The sequence below is a fragment of the Sarcophilus harrisii genome, chromosome 2 (assembly GCF_902635505.1).
Source record: "Sarcophilus harrisii chromosome 2, mSarHar1.11, whole genome shotgun sequence".
NCBI classification, from domain to species: Eukaryota; Metazoa; Chordata; class Mammalia; order Dasyuromorphia; family Dasyuridae; genus Sarcophilus; species Sarcophilus harrisii.
Window position 1 is genome coordinate 264599981 of NC_045427.1, and position 14538 is coordinate 264614518.

The 14538-nt window shown below is 33.3% G+C and overlaps 1 protein-coding gene across 2 annotated transcripts in view; it reads right to left on the minus strand.

Moving 5' to 3' along the window:
- Window positions 1-14538, minus strand: part of UBR1 (ubiquitin protein ligase E3 component n-recognin 1) — a 134221-nt gene that overhangs the window by 101099 nt on the left and 18584 nt on the right. For both annotated transcript variants that reach the window (XM_012546625.3, XM_023500812.2), the window contains exons 2-5: window positions 12710-12966; window positions 10105-10183; window positions 7976-8083; window positions 3155-3285 (exon numbers count right to left, since the gene is read on the minus strand). In XM_012546625.3, coding sequence (XP_012402079.1) covers window positions 3155-3285; window positions 7976-8083; window positions 10105-10183; window positions 12710-12966 — 575 coding nt within the window. The remainder of the gene's footprint in view (window positions 1-3154; window positions 3286-7975; window positions 8084-10104; window positions 10184-12709; window positions 12967-14538) is intronic.

Consider the following 14538-nt stretch of genomic DNA (forward strand, 5'->3'; position numbering starts at 1 on the left):
TGAGCATCATCAAGAAAAAAAAAGACAAGTGGCCATGTCCAAAAATGCATGTCTCTTTTGACATCCTGAGTACATCATTTCTCTATCAGGAGGATAACATACTTCCTCACAAATGCTCTAGACACACAGCTGATTATTTTGCAAATCAGAGAATTGTTTTTCTTTACAATATTGCTGTCCTTGTAAAACTGTTCTCCTAATTCTGCTGTTTCACTCTGCTGCAACACATACTGCCCCAAATTCTCTGAAACTGTCCCTTTATTCATTTCTTATGTTTATAGCTATTTTTTTATAGTTATTATTCTTTCTCTTAAGCATCCCCTCCAAACCCATTTCTACTTGTTTGCCCATAGTTTGCTGCATTTTTACACTGTTTATTAGGCAAATGGGTTCAACCCTCCTTTTTCTTCTTCATATGACTAAAGTTAATCTGATACATCTGTATACTTTTCTTACCCCAATTATCAGCATCAGCAAGCCCTTCTTCCTCCATTCTGTACTAACTAGTAAATTTCTTTTATCCTCCCTTGTCGTCCTCTTAAAACAAACAAACAAAAAGCCACTTATTTCTTCTTCCTCACTGGAATGTTAGCTCTATATCATAGGCATCTAGCTAGTAAAGGGCAGAGATGTCAAACTTGTGGCTAGCAAAACTCCCAGCATAGTTGAACCAGATTGAATATAACTGAGAAATGTTTGACAAAATAAATAAAAATACAATACAACATAGATAATGCTAAATTATGGTTTTCTAAGTCAATATGTAACCTCAGAGATATTTCTATTTGAGCTTGATACAGCTGGTGTAGTATAAAGAGTGCTTGCTCCATTTGGAACCAGGAAACCTGGGCTCCAATATTGCCTTCAACAGATAATAGTTATATAACTATGAGCAAGTCACTTAACTTCTCTCAGTCTTAGTTTCTTCATCTGTAAAATGGGCATAACAAATAGTACCTCTCTCATAAAGCCCTAAAGAGCAATTAAATGTTAATTATTATTATGGCTATTATTATCTTATCATAAAGTTCTTTCTAATTATTCAAATAAATAAACTTTATTAAGTTTATGGTCTCTTGTGTTTATATTTTAAAGTTTGTCCTTAGCTCTGATCTCTTAATGAAGAATGTTTGACAGTTTCCTCATACTTTTTCCTGTATAATTTTGCTTCAGATTTTCAGAGAAAGTTGTTCTTGATTGTAAACCTATCTCTTTCTCCTTCTGGAATGCTGTAGACCAAGATCTTCTCTTGTTTGTAGTAGAAACTGACAGATCTTAGGTGACTGTGATTCCTTGATATTTGAACTGGTTCTTTTTAGAGGCTTATATTTTCCTTTGATGTAGGAGCGCTAAATTTTGACTGACACTCATGGGACTTTTCCTTGAGGGTTTCTTTCAGTGAACAATGGATTCTTTCTATCTTCATTCTGCCTTCTGGTTCTAATAGATTTGGGCAATGTTGAAATATGTTTTTCTTGAAATATAGTGTCTAGCCTTTTATTAGTGACAGTTTTCAAGAAGTCCAGTAATTCTTAAAATATCTCTAATTGACTTATTTTACAGGTCAGTTGTTTTTGATAGCAGATAGATTACATTTTCTTCTATTTTTTTTCAATTTTGTTTTAGTATTTCATGATGTCTTATGAAGGAAGTGATTTCTTTTTATTCTAATTTTCAACAAATCCATTTACCACTTTCTCTTCAAAACTAATTTTTCTCCTAATTGTTTCCTTTAAAGCTTATACCTTATTTTTACTTCATTTCTTTGAAGCATTTCTGTAATCTTTCTGGAAAATCTGTTTTTTCCTTTTAGTCTGTCTGAAATTACTAGAGTTGTCTTCTTAAGGATCTCTAGAGTTGCAAAAATTTTGATACTGATAAGTATCTTTTTTTTTGGTTTACTCCAATTCCTGATGTGCTTTTGGGTGAAGTGGTCTGCTATGTTTGATTTTATCATAGTTAAGTAGGGTACTTGTATTTATCTCCTCCAGATGGTACTGGGTCCCCATCTTTAAAGTTCAGAACACAAGATTTTTAGGGCTCTCTTTGGTATCTCAAGACAGGGTACTAGGGACCTGGTAGTGCCCTGGCTAAGAAGCTTTCATATATCATTCATATACCCAGGTTTGTCACTATTTTTGATGTTTCCACAGGCCTCATTATTTTATAATCACACTGGGGCTTTCTTGTGGGAGTATTCCATTTTTGTGATCTTCTTTTAGGCTCTCAAATGTCTCCGGTCCCTTTCTGCTTCCACTGGAAGGTTACTACCTTGTTTATTTCTGTTGTTAACCTTTTCCTGGTTCCGATCAATAGGCTGTTAGCTGAGTTTTGTGCAGTTCTGGGATGGAAGAAGTCAATTGTGATACTCACTGGATTCCCTGAACATTATTTGGTCTGGTGTGAATTTCAGATTTTTGCTATAATAGATAGGTAAGGGGAAGATGAACATCTTGCCTCTGCTCAGGCAGATATCTCAGCAGGAGAGAAATGAAAACCTTATTTCCCTCCCCCCCCCCCCCCCCCCAAGTGAAAGTAATTGCTTCTTTCTCTAACTAGAATATTTTTGTTTCTCTTACTGCACTTTTTTTTTTCCTACCTTGCATTTAGATATTGGTATGTGTGTTCTAAATTGCTTAATGGTCTCTGTAAGCTGTATAAGGGCAGAAAATATATCTGAGGCCTGTTTCTCCCAAATGGTGATTGCTCAGATTAGTATTTCAGGAGAAAAGCCAGAAAAGCTGTAACCCATTCTTGATTCCAATCTTTATGCTTTTTTCATCCTCTTCCCTAGGTGCCTTGTCCTTCCCTCTCCTTTCTCCCAATTTTTTTTTTTAATGGTTTATCTACTGTACTTCAGTACTCTTTGATGACAAAGTCTGTTTTTTGCCTTTCTTTTTATGCTCAGTATTTATCACATTGCCTGGCACATAGTTAGTACTTAATAAACATTCTTTGGGTCCTGGACTACGGATGGAGAATCTCCTTACTAGGAGACTTGCTGATCTAATCAAATATGGTTTTAAATTAAACAAAAAGGTAGAAGGAGAAAGCTATCCAGAAATAACTACTAGGTCAAAAGCCAAAGAGCAAGTAACTAGGAAGAAAAAGAGGTCCCCATTAGTTCATAGAAGATAATGATAACATTCTATACCTAATCTGGAGTTGAGTAGGCAGGTCTTTTTCCTCTTCCCAAACAGTCATGTCTACCATGTATTTTATCACTGTAGGGAATATCTTCTTAGCTTGGCCAATTACCTCTTCACTCAAAGGACAACCTGAACTCTGCAAAAAGGCATGTTAGAAATATTATTACTAATATGTATACAATGGAGGAGAAAAAAGATTACTCATTTTAAACATTTTTAAATGATGGAATTATATCATTTTCTAGGAATTCTTCAAACTGAGTCCACTAGATTATAATTAGGTCTGTTTTGCTTAACACACTTTTGGTTGAGAGTTAAAATAATAAAGAATAGAAAACAAAGAAGAATTCCCATAGAGTCAGCATTTTCTGCCACTTTCTCTTCTGAACATATACAACTTCCATAAACTTCCACAATTCCCCCCATACACCGTATGCTTAAATAGATGTTTTAAAATCCAGCATGCTCACCTGTCACTAAGTGCTGAATTTTAATTGAATTATATGTGACACTAATTAATTTCATTTGGGCATAGTCACCATGCTAACAATTCACCCACCTATTTACTTACTAAGTCAACTATTCTCTCACCAAATTCTCTGTGATATTTTAATTTCTATTCTTTCCTCAGCATTTAAAGACAATTGCTCTTTCCTGAAGAGGCAATCAATCAACAAGTATTTACTAAGTGCCTACTATATGTCAGGCATTGAGAATATAAAGACAAAAGATGAAATGGTTCTTGCAGGTAAAGAACTTACATTCTACTGGTATTGGGAAAGGATAAAAGACTGTACATAAGTATAAACAAAATATTTAAAAATTAAATGCAAGATAATTTGCTTAGAGGAGGCCATAAACAGCTTAAAAGATCAAGGAGTCATGTAGAAAGTGGTGTTTTAGCCAAATTTTGAAGAAACCAAGGGATTCTAAAAGGCAAAGCTGAAGAGGAAATATATACAGATATATAGATATAGATATAATATAGATAGATAGAAAGACAGACATAGGACCTGTCAAAGAGTTCTAAAGAAGATGGGTTGCCATATGTGAATCAATTAGGCTAAATTTCAGACTATGAGAATGGGATAATATACTACATGGTTGGAGTCAGACTGTAAAGGGCCTTGAAAGAAGAATAGAGAAAATCATATTTGATACTAAAAGCAATTGGGACCCAAGGGGTAGGTAAATTTAGCCAGACGTGCACTTTGGGAAATCATTTCAATAGTTGTGTGGAAGATGGACTGGATTGGTGGACCATTGAGGCTGAAATACTAATCAAGACATTTTTATAAAGTCCAAGAAAAACAACATTATAGCCTATAATGAGTTGTAGCCATGTGAGTAGAGAGAAAAGGACAGATTTGAGGGATATGTTTTAAAGGGTCGTTAGATTACCTCAGGACCTAAACTAGGGCTAGATATATCAATTTGGGAAACATCTGCAGAGATGACAATTACAACCATGGGAACTGATGAAGGTACCAAAAGTGTAAAGCTGGGGTTCTTAATTTTTTTTTCTTATCATGGGCCCTTTTGGCTATCTAATGAAACTTGTAGATACCTTCTGAGAATAATGTTTTTATACAAGGACAAAATAAAATGCATAGGATGCCAAAGGAAATTAATTATCCTAAAATACTTAACAAAGCATTAAAAAAATTAATTGGCTCCTATATAAATAACCCTAGGTGGAGAGAGAGAAAAGGGCTGAGGACAGAGTCTTGGGACATATCTATAGAGGATATAATAGGAATGATGGACCAACAAAGAAAATTGAGAAAGAATGACAAGATAGGTAGAAAAGACCCTGGAGAGAAGAATGTCACACAAACCCAAAATGAAGAGAGCAACCAGAAGGAAAGGGCACTGTCAACTGCTTCAGAAGTTGAGAAGAATATAGATTGAGAAAGAACTATTAAATTTAGCAATTAAGAAATCAGTGGTAACTTTGGCAGTTAATAAAATGTCTATACCTATTAACTCAGAGAATCTACTACTTAGGCATACATCCTAAGGTGATCATTAATAAAAAGAAAGTCCCCCCAAAATATTTATAGCAATGTGATATTATGATATATGAACATAAAGGAATATTACTGTGCTGTAAGAAACCATAAATATGAGAAAGACAGAGACAAGAAGACTTTTATAAACTAATATAGAAGCAGAGTAAAGAAAACTATATATATATATATATACACACACACACACACACACACACACACACACACACACACACACAATGACTCTGTTGTTGTTTCTCAGTTGTTTCAGTCATATTTTATGCTTTGTGACCCTATTTGGGGTTTCCTTAGCAAAGACATTGGAGCAAGTTTGCCTTTTCCTTCTTCAACTCATTTTATAGAGGAAGAAACTGAGGCAAACAGTTTAAGGTGACTTGCCTAAGGTCACACACTAGTAAAGTGTCTGAAGCGGGATTTTAAACTTAAGAAGTTGAGTCTTCATGACTCCAGACCTGGCAGTATATTCACTGTACCACCCAGATGTTCTTATATACATTGTTGTAGTCAACGTAAACAAAAAGAACAACCATTAAACAACCTGAAGTACAAAGAAAAAGCATAGTCCCAAAGAAGAGATATAAGAAAAAACACCATCACTATCTACTCTTTTGCAAAAGTAGGAGGTTCAAACCGTGGGAAACTGCATCTATTTTCAGATTGTTTTCAATGTATTGGTCAGATATGCGGATTGGTTTTCTTGCTTCTATTTCCTTTTTAAAAAAATTCTTGAGTTAGATAGCAAGGTTCCATGTGTTATGGGCCAGAACTTGAAACAAGGTACTAAGTGGAATTGAGGAGACAATGGTTAAATCTAGTTTAGCATTGATTCAATCCTACAACAAATAATGGTTTCTTAGTGATATAATGATTGATTTATATTTAGTGTAGAGCATATAAGCTAGAAGCTCTCAGGGCCAAAAAAGACAAGTTCACTAGAAGCTCTCGAAGGCTGCGACAGATTCATTCCATCATTCACCTTTGTGGTGGCTAGAGGCTGAAGCACAAACCCTTAGATTAGGAGAGATTCAGGAACTTAAGCTCTTGGAACCAAGGAGAGAGATTAGGCCTCTAAGAAAGCTAAATGGGCCCCAGGAAAGGAGACAATAAAGGATCTGGACTACTTGTGTGGTGATTACTGAACTGAAATGAAGGCTGCTCCCAGAGACTCCCAGGAAAACCAAACCAAAGAGAACATTCCTTCCATGGAAGGAATTAAAGGATCCTGTCTACTTGTGTGGTGATTACTGAACTGAAATGAAGGCTGCTCCCAGAGACTCCCAGGAAAACCAAACCAAAGAGAACATTCCTTCCATGGAAGGTGGAAAAGGAAGTTTAGGTGATATAAAAACAAAAGATATCAATAAAAGTACATTTTTTAAAAAAGAGAGTTTTCCAGTAATTTTTAAGGAAGAAATTTCAATTAATGATGAGGGTGGAAGTCAAATTCTATAATTTGAGAAATGAAAGGTGAGGAAGTAGAGACAATGAATATAGAGAACTTTTTCTAGGGATCTGGCTAGAAAAGAGGGGAAAGAAGGATCTCCTTGAGAAGATGGTAGGGTCCCAGTGCATGTTTTTTTAAGATAGGGGAGACTTTGATCAGTGTAATTTTAAGGGTTCCCAATCAAAGAAGTAGAACACTTATGAGTAACAATAAGGTCATGGGTATGACCATCTCTGTGTATTACTAGCTAGTAGAAGCTAAGGGAGTTGAAAAACTAGGAGATTCAAATATTTGAGAGGGTAGTAACACGTGGATACCCATTTCTAGGTAGAGAAAAGTGTCTGAAGTCCACAAGTGACCTTAAGACTGGAGAGAAATTTGGAAATCATTAACACAGAAGTAGTATTTATAATTGTGGAAGTGAATGACATTGTCAAAAAGAGAATAAAGAAAAAGAAAAAAGTTGTTGATCCAAATCTTTCCTACTCTCAAGTCTCTTACATCATTTGCTTCTTCCTCCCCCTTAGTAGAAGTTTGCCCAGCTCCAAATAAAGTATTCTACCAACTACACCACATATTCATAATTTCTACTTCATTTCTAATAATTCTCTAGACTTAAAATAGTAATTGCTAGAAATGGCATTTTCATTGAATTCAATTAGAAGCAAAAAGTCTGTGTGCCTCATGAAAGTCAATGGCACCTGAATGAAATAAAGTGCTGGATTTGAAGTAAGGAAGAGTTAAGCTCAGTCTTACCTGAGTCACTGAATTTATATTGTCATTTAACAAGTCTGGGCCCAGTTTATTCACTTATAAAAGGGAGAATTAAATAATTGATCCTTTCTAGCTATAAATATATGATCCTGAAAATAAATTTTTTAGCCAAATCTCCACCCAACTTAAAGACTTGGATATGATTCTATTTTATTTTTTTTAAATGAAGTTTTTAATTTTCAAAACATGCAAGTTTGATTGTTCAACACTGACCCTTGAAAAACTCGTTTTCCAATTTCTCTTCCCCTGTCTCCCTGCCACCTCCCCTAGATGGCAAGTAATCCAATATATGTTAAACATGGCAAAAATGTTAAATCTAATATATGCATACATATTTATACAATTATCTTGTTGCACAGGAAAAATCAGATTAAAAAAAAATTACAAAGAAAATAAAATCAAGCAAACCAAAACAAAAAGAGTGAAAATGCTATGTCATGATCCACCCTCAGTTCCCATAGTTCTCTCTCTGGGGGTAGATGGCTCTCTTCATTACAAGATCACTGGAATTGGCCAGAATCATCTCATTGTTGAAAAGAGCCACATCCACATGATTCTATTTTAAATATTAATCTTACCTCATTAGACCTCACTGTTCTAGGTTCATGGTTTGTACAAAATGGGCCAGTTTTCCATGCTTCTGTGTCGCCACAGTCACAAAACCCTCCTCCAGTAGAAGTATGCATCTAAACAAAAAAATAAGAATGTGGTTTTATTAAAACTAAGACACATTAAAAGACAAGGATAAACAAAATAATTCAAAAAAATATTTCAAATATAATGGTCCTTATATGTATTTCTAAATACTTAAAAAAAAAAAAAAAAAAAAACATGGGCCCTATAATTTTAGGCTTTAAAAGGGCAATTTTTAAAAAGTGTTTTTTTCTTTTTTGCTTTTACACTTTTTCTATTAACTATAATAACAGAGAAAAGCAGAAATACAAATAGGACAAATTTACTTTATAGAACAAAAATTTCAAATGGGCATGCTTAAAAAATGGAATATTCTGGCTAATATAACTAAACATTCAATTGATTTTTTTTTAAACCTCACTAGTAAAACATTTTTAAAATGCATTGAGTCTGTTTTCCCATCCTTAAAATATAACATACTAAAGATAATTGAATTTTTCTTTGCCAATTAAGCATCATACTATATTTCATGATTACAAATATCAGCTCCCATTATCCAATATTATAAATACTGCAATTAATTAAGGCTTATTAAGCACACATGCACCAAGTGTACTAGATACAAGGAACACAAAGACAAAAATGAAACAATTCTTTCCCACAAGAAATAAAAAACTCTACTGGGGAAAATAACATATCTTTGTTGTTTTCATGTGTATGTATGTGTGTATGTGTAAATTTTTTAAAAATACAGGGTAATTTTGGTAGACATTTTTAACACTGCTGCAAAGATCAGAAAAGGGTTCATTTATAAGGTGGTTATGTGAGCTAACCTTTGAAGGAAACTAGTTCTAAGACATAGTGATAAAGAAGAAATACATTTCAGGAATGGATGCCAGTCTTTGCAAGGATACAAAGATAAGTGACAGAATATCATATATGAGGCATGGAAAAAAGTATGAACAAGACTGGTGATGAAGCCAGACATGAAAAGAACAATAATACATTGAAAGAATGGGAGGGGGGGGGGGGAAGAGGGGGGAGAAAAGGCTGTGAAAAGCATATATACTTCCAAGATATAATATACTGGTTACTGCATTTTTAAATAAGTCCCTTTCATCAACTTGTTTTCTTATAATGCCTAAAAGGAGGGGAAAATCCTATCTGTTTGGTTCCTGATTAATTAAAACTCTAAAGCAAATGAACAAAAAAAAAAACAAGAGGAAATATAAGATGGGAGATTTAGAGCTGGAAGGAACTTTAAAAGTCATCAATCCAACCCCCTCATTTAACAGATGTGTTGAAAAAACCTAAGGCACAGAGTGATGAAGGGCTCTGCCCAAGATCGACAAGTAATAAAGGACAGAAACAAAAGTAAAAAAAAAAAAAAAAAAAGCTATTCTGGGGATATTCATCATCAGTTTCATCATTGATTTAGAATTAAAAGGGATCTTAGAAATAATCTACTTCTCATTTTATCAATAAAAAAAGTGAGTTCCAGAACTCTTTAAGTCCAACATTTCTGTATTGACAGTAGAAAAATATTATATGTATATCCTTCTATTTGGAATCTTTGTTGTTTAAAGGAAATTAGAAAGTTATGTAAAATATGCTATCCAAAGGAGTCTTTACTCGTTACCTATATGTCTTACCACCTATAGCTGATAATAGTCAAGTGGGGGGCCTCAAATGGTATGCCACTATTTTGTCGGTGACGATCTAATTCCCTCATTTCCTCTTTATGTCCCAGGTATTATTTATCTGAATTATAATATCTTAAGAAATGGAAGATTTAGGAAGTATATTTCCTTGATCACTTTGTTTAGAGATGAAAACCCCCACCCCAAAAATTTTTTACCTCCTCAAGCTAATGCCTAAGATCCCTTCCAGCTCTAAAATTCTTCTAAGTCAATAAATATATACTTCTCAAATTATCTTAACACTTTTGTTGAAAAGAAAAATATTAATCATCAAAAAATATCAATTAGACATATAAAACAAGGTCAAAATTTTACTCCAAATCTTTAGTCTTTAAAAGTCAAAGAACCAAAGAAATTTTAAAATTCAACCAAACCTTATAACGATGATTTTTGTGAACACTGTTCTGGAAACAGTTCATGCAGAGGACACATGTTGGGTCAATTGCACAGTCCCTAAAGGAGAGATTTCAAGTTAGTCACTCTAAATTTCAGATCACTATCATTTCAAGTACAGATCTACACAGATCATAAAATAACAGGCTAATTTTTAAAGAAACATACCATGCTTAAGTACAAAAATTAATGTATTTGCCTTCAATAAATATAGTTTATATTTATATAGGGTATAGTTTAAATTTATATATGGTACAGTTCAGTTTACAAATCACTTTCCTTCTAACATCCCTGTGTAGCTTATTTTTAATGTCTATTTTACAGATAAAGAAACTAAAATTCACTGAGATTATAAAATCTGCCCAAGATTACAGAGTCAATAGTGCAGCCAGGACTAAAAGCTAGATCCTCAAAATCCAATGAGCTTTCTACTATATGTTACTGTTCCCTCTGAGGTAATGGCATTTTTTCTTTTTTTGGGGGGTGGGAGCAGGGCAGAGAAGGCAAGAAGCAGAATATCCCCACTACTGGCAAATTTGCATACCTTTTAGGATAGAGTTGATTTTTATAAACAGATAAAAAAATATTTAGTGCTAAGTCTGGTAAATAATACAGTGAGCAAATTGAATACTACTACTTGCATGAGGTAGGAAAAGAATGATGGATATGACTATAAAGTAATGAAACTTACATTCTTGTTTACTCACAAACTGGTTCCAAAGATGAATGCAAAAAAATTCCAAAAATATTCTGAACAAGGGTACCTTGACTAGAAAAGCATATAGTTGAAAACTTCTCACTTGGATGTAGGTTTTTTTTTTTTTTTTAAATGATTCTTTTATTTAAAAAAAAAAAAGAAGAAGAAAGAAAATCTGTGACTACTTAATAGTTTCACCTTATATTATGTGATTTGTGTGGCTAATTTCTGTCCTGACCTAAAACATCAGAATATTCCTGTCCAACTGAGAAAATTACCTGCTGTTCCAACATCCTATAAAAAATAATTCACTAATAAAGGAATTCCATAGTGCTAGCCTTACTTCGATACTTACTCAAAATAATAACTTTAAAATAAATCATCTTAATATTTTCGGTGAAAAACAAAAAACAACCCCACCCACCCACCCTACAGAATATTTTACTATTTTAAAAATTTATTTACTAAATGCTTTTTAAAGTTATTATTTGGGAAAGATGTGAACTTTCTAAAAAATTTAAAAGTAGGTTTTAAAAACTAAGCAAAAATTATTTTGAAATCTAGGGAAATTATTTTGAAATTGCTGTAACAGGGGAAAAAAAGAAAACACTAACTTCTGACCCTGGACGTTTCACTTAACCTTTCTACAGCTTTCTTTGCTATAAATTGAAGAATGGACAAGATTTTTTTTAAGGTCTCTTCCAACTCTAAAGATGTATGATTTAATTACTTGAAAAACTAAACATTCTAACAAATTCTTTTTTCTCAACACACTGATTTTATTCTCCTAAATAGTATCAAAATAAATTAAATTGGCAGATTCATTCTTCAAAGAAATTATTATTTACCTTCAACTAATCCTACTCTATGGAAAATTGCTACACGATGCTCCAAAAGACAAGCACTGACATATAATTTTTGAAAGATAAAATACAAAATCACTAAAACCTTTCCAAAAGAAGTCTTATCTAATCATTAGTACATTAGTATATAACATTTTGTGAAAATCCAGTAACTTTGACTCAACTTAACCTTTCTATGCTTCAGTTTCATCACCTATAAAATGAAGGAATTGAACTAAAATAGTATTTCCAGAGTTCTTTAACAGTCCTGTGATTTCTATTAAACTCCAAATACTCAAGAATCTGAATGAAGCTTACTATACAACACAGTAATTTTGCCTAACTCCAAAAGCAAGCTGTTCTGATAAACTTTTTTCTTTTCTAAATATTTTGTAAAAATCTAATCAAATATATTTTTTCATGTTTCCTTTGAAGAAATTTCTATAATAAAACAGAAAATAAAACTAATCTGTCCTTAAGTAAATAAAATATTTGAAACCTCATGCTAGTTTTTAGACGAGAAAAGGAAAAAAAAAGCTAAAACTCAAGTTCTATAGCCAAAAGAGTCTCAAGTTCCAAGTAGATAACTAAGAAAAACTCTCCACATCTGATGGCTATAGGTGGACAGTTCTCAGAAAGAGCCCTGGTAGTTAAAGCTGTTCCCATTTCCTGGTCTTTACATATTTCTTCATTCCTCCCTCCCCCAGTACCCAGTCCTCACTATACAGTTGAAAACAAAGTTTCTCCTATTTTCCCTATTCTCTTTTTGGAAGAGGGAAAAAAATATGGCTTAGTTCTTAAAACAACAGAGAAAGAAAATATGATGGTGGCTGGGATGTGGATAACTGGGAGTGAGAATCTAACAAATATTCTATAATTCACAGACCATTAACAAGTGCTGAAAAGAACAAACCCATTAAACAAAATGACAAGGTTTTATAAAGAGCCTTGAGTTGATAATGAACCTAAATAAAATTTTAAAAAAGGTACACAGAAAAAAACATAGAAATTACAAATATACTAATTCTATTAGTTTCCAGTTCTTACCTACAAGAATATGTTGTCTCCCCGCTTTTGAAAACTTTCCCACAAAGCTGAAATGCTCCACTTTGTTTCAATTTCTCTAAAGAAATAGCTGGATCTTCTTTAAATAAGTACCATTCCAATGGAGTTAATATCATCAACTGAGCAACTTCCTCTTGTTTTTCCAATTCTGGATCTATTTCATCAAAGTAAATGTCTGGTACAGTTTGTGCCAAATAGTATAAAAAGGCAGAATGAAAATCAACTTGCTGATGCCACCACTGCAAGAAAATAAGAGTAAAATAATTTATATCTTGAAATATGTTACTTAAGACTCTAAAGACAAAATTAAATGAAGTATAATTCTACTTAATCTGAAAAAGTATCATAGGATACCCTATAATACTCAGCCTCCTCTAAAATCAAAGAAAAAATGCTTGATGAACATTCATTGGAAAGAATACTTCAAAACATTAAGAAGTTAAAATTAAAACAACTATGAGGTTTAAGCTCACACCCAGATTGGCAAAAATGACAATTTATCTGGATTATATTTAAATCCTATGATATTAAAATGGCAGCAAGGTTGAAAGGAAAAAAAAGATTTTTGTAGGACCTGAACAGAAGAAAAAGAGCTCCCAGGCATAGTCTACTTGGGCAAAAGTATCTGGAGCCTACTCAAATGCAGTAACAGAGTTAGCAGTTCCTAGAAGCAATCTGAATACAACAATCATGAGTATGTATACATACAAGGTGAGATAGAATTCCTTTCGTGTATGAGGATGTACTCACGGATGAGTGCACATGATCAGTTTTTCTGGTGCATCTATCTTTTCCTTTCCTCATCTCCCAGGGGAAAGAGGACCATCCTTCCTGGACTGAAATACCAAATCCTCTCATTTTAGAGATGAGGAAAATTGTTGAGGTCACATAGATAGTAAATAGCAGAGATGTTTTTGAACTCAGATCTTCTGATTGTAAATCACTTCTCTTTCCAGTATGCAATTCTACCTCTTTTTCCCTTCTATTACATCTTCTACCTGACATCCTCTTTGGGGGGAATTTTTTTCTTTTACGTTTAAAGCAATTCATTTTTTAAGGAAGATTTCTTCCCTTAATAACCTGGGGAACACTGTTTTTCTATCTATTCACTTTCTCCTCCAGTGGGAAGACAACTTGCATTTTCTATCTACGTAGATGTCAACTGGCATTAACAAGAACACTAAAACCATACTTTCTTGGCAATTATTACTTAGTTACTCTCCATTTGAAGAGACACAAGAGGACCTCCTAACCCACTCTTCATGGAGGTGGAAGGTTGCACATTGCACATGCTTTAAGACTTTTTCAATGTATTGATGAGTTGTGCTGATTTTTTTCTCCTTTTTTTTTTTTTTTTTTTTTTTTTTTTGGTCTTTAAAAAACTACTATTTGTGAGATAGCTAGGTGGCACAGTAGATAGAGTACCAGCCCTTAAGTCAGGAGGACCTGAGTTCATATTTGACCTCCGACACTTAAAATTTCCTAGCTGTGTGACTCTGGGCAAGTCACTTAACTCCAATTACCTCAGCAAAAAATAAAAATAAATACTACTTGTTATATGAGATAGCTATAGGTGATTCTATAAAATTCTGTAAAAACAAAACAAAACAAAACCAAAAAACTGTAAAAAACACTAAAAAAAAGATTTGCTCCCCACACCTTTCTTTTCTTTATTAAAGCTTTTTATTTTTCAAAATATATGCATAGATAATTCTTCAACATTAACCCTTGCAGAACTTATGTTCTAATTTCCCCTCCTTCCTTTGCTTCTTCCCCCATATGGCGAGTAGGTCAATATATGTTAAACATGA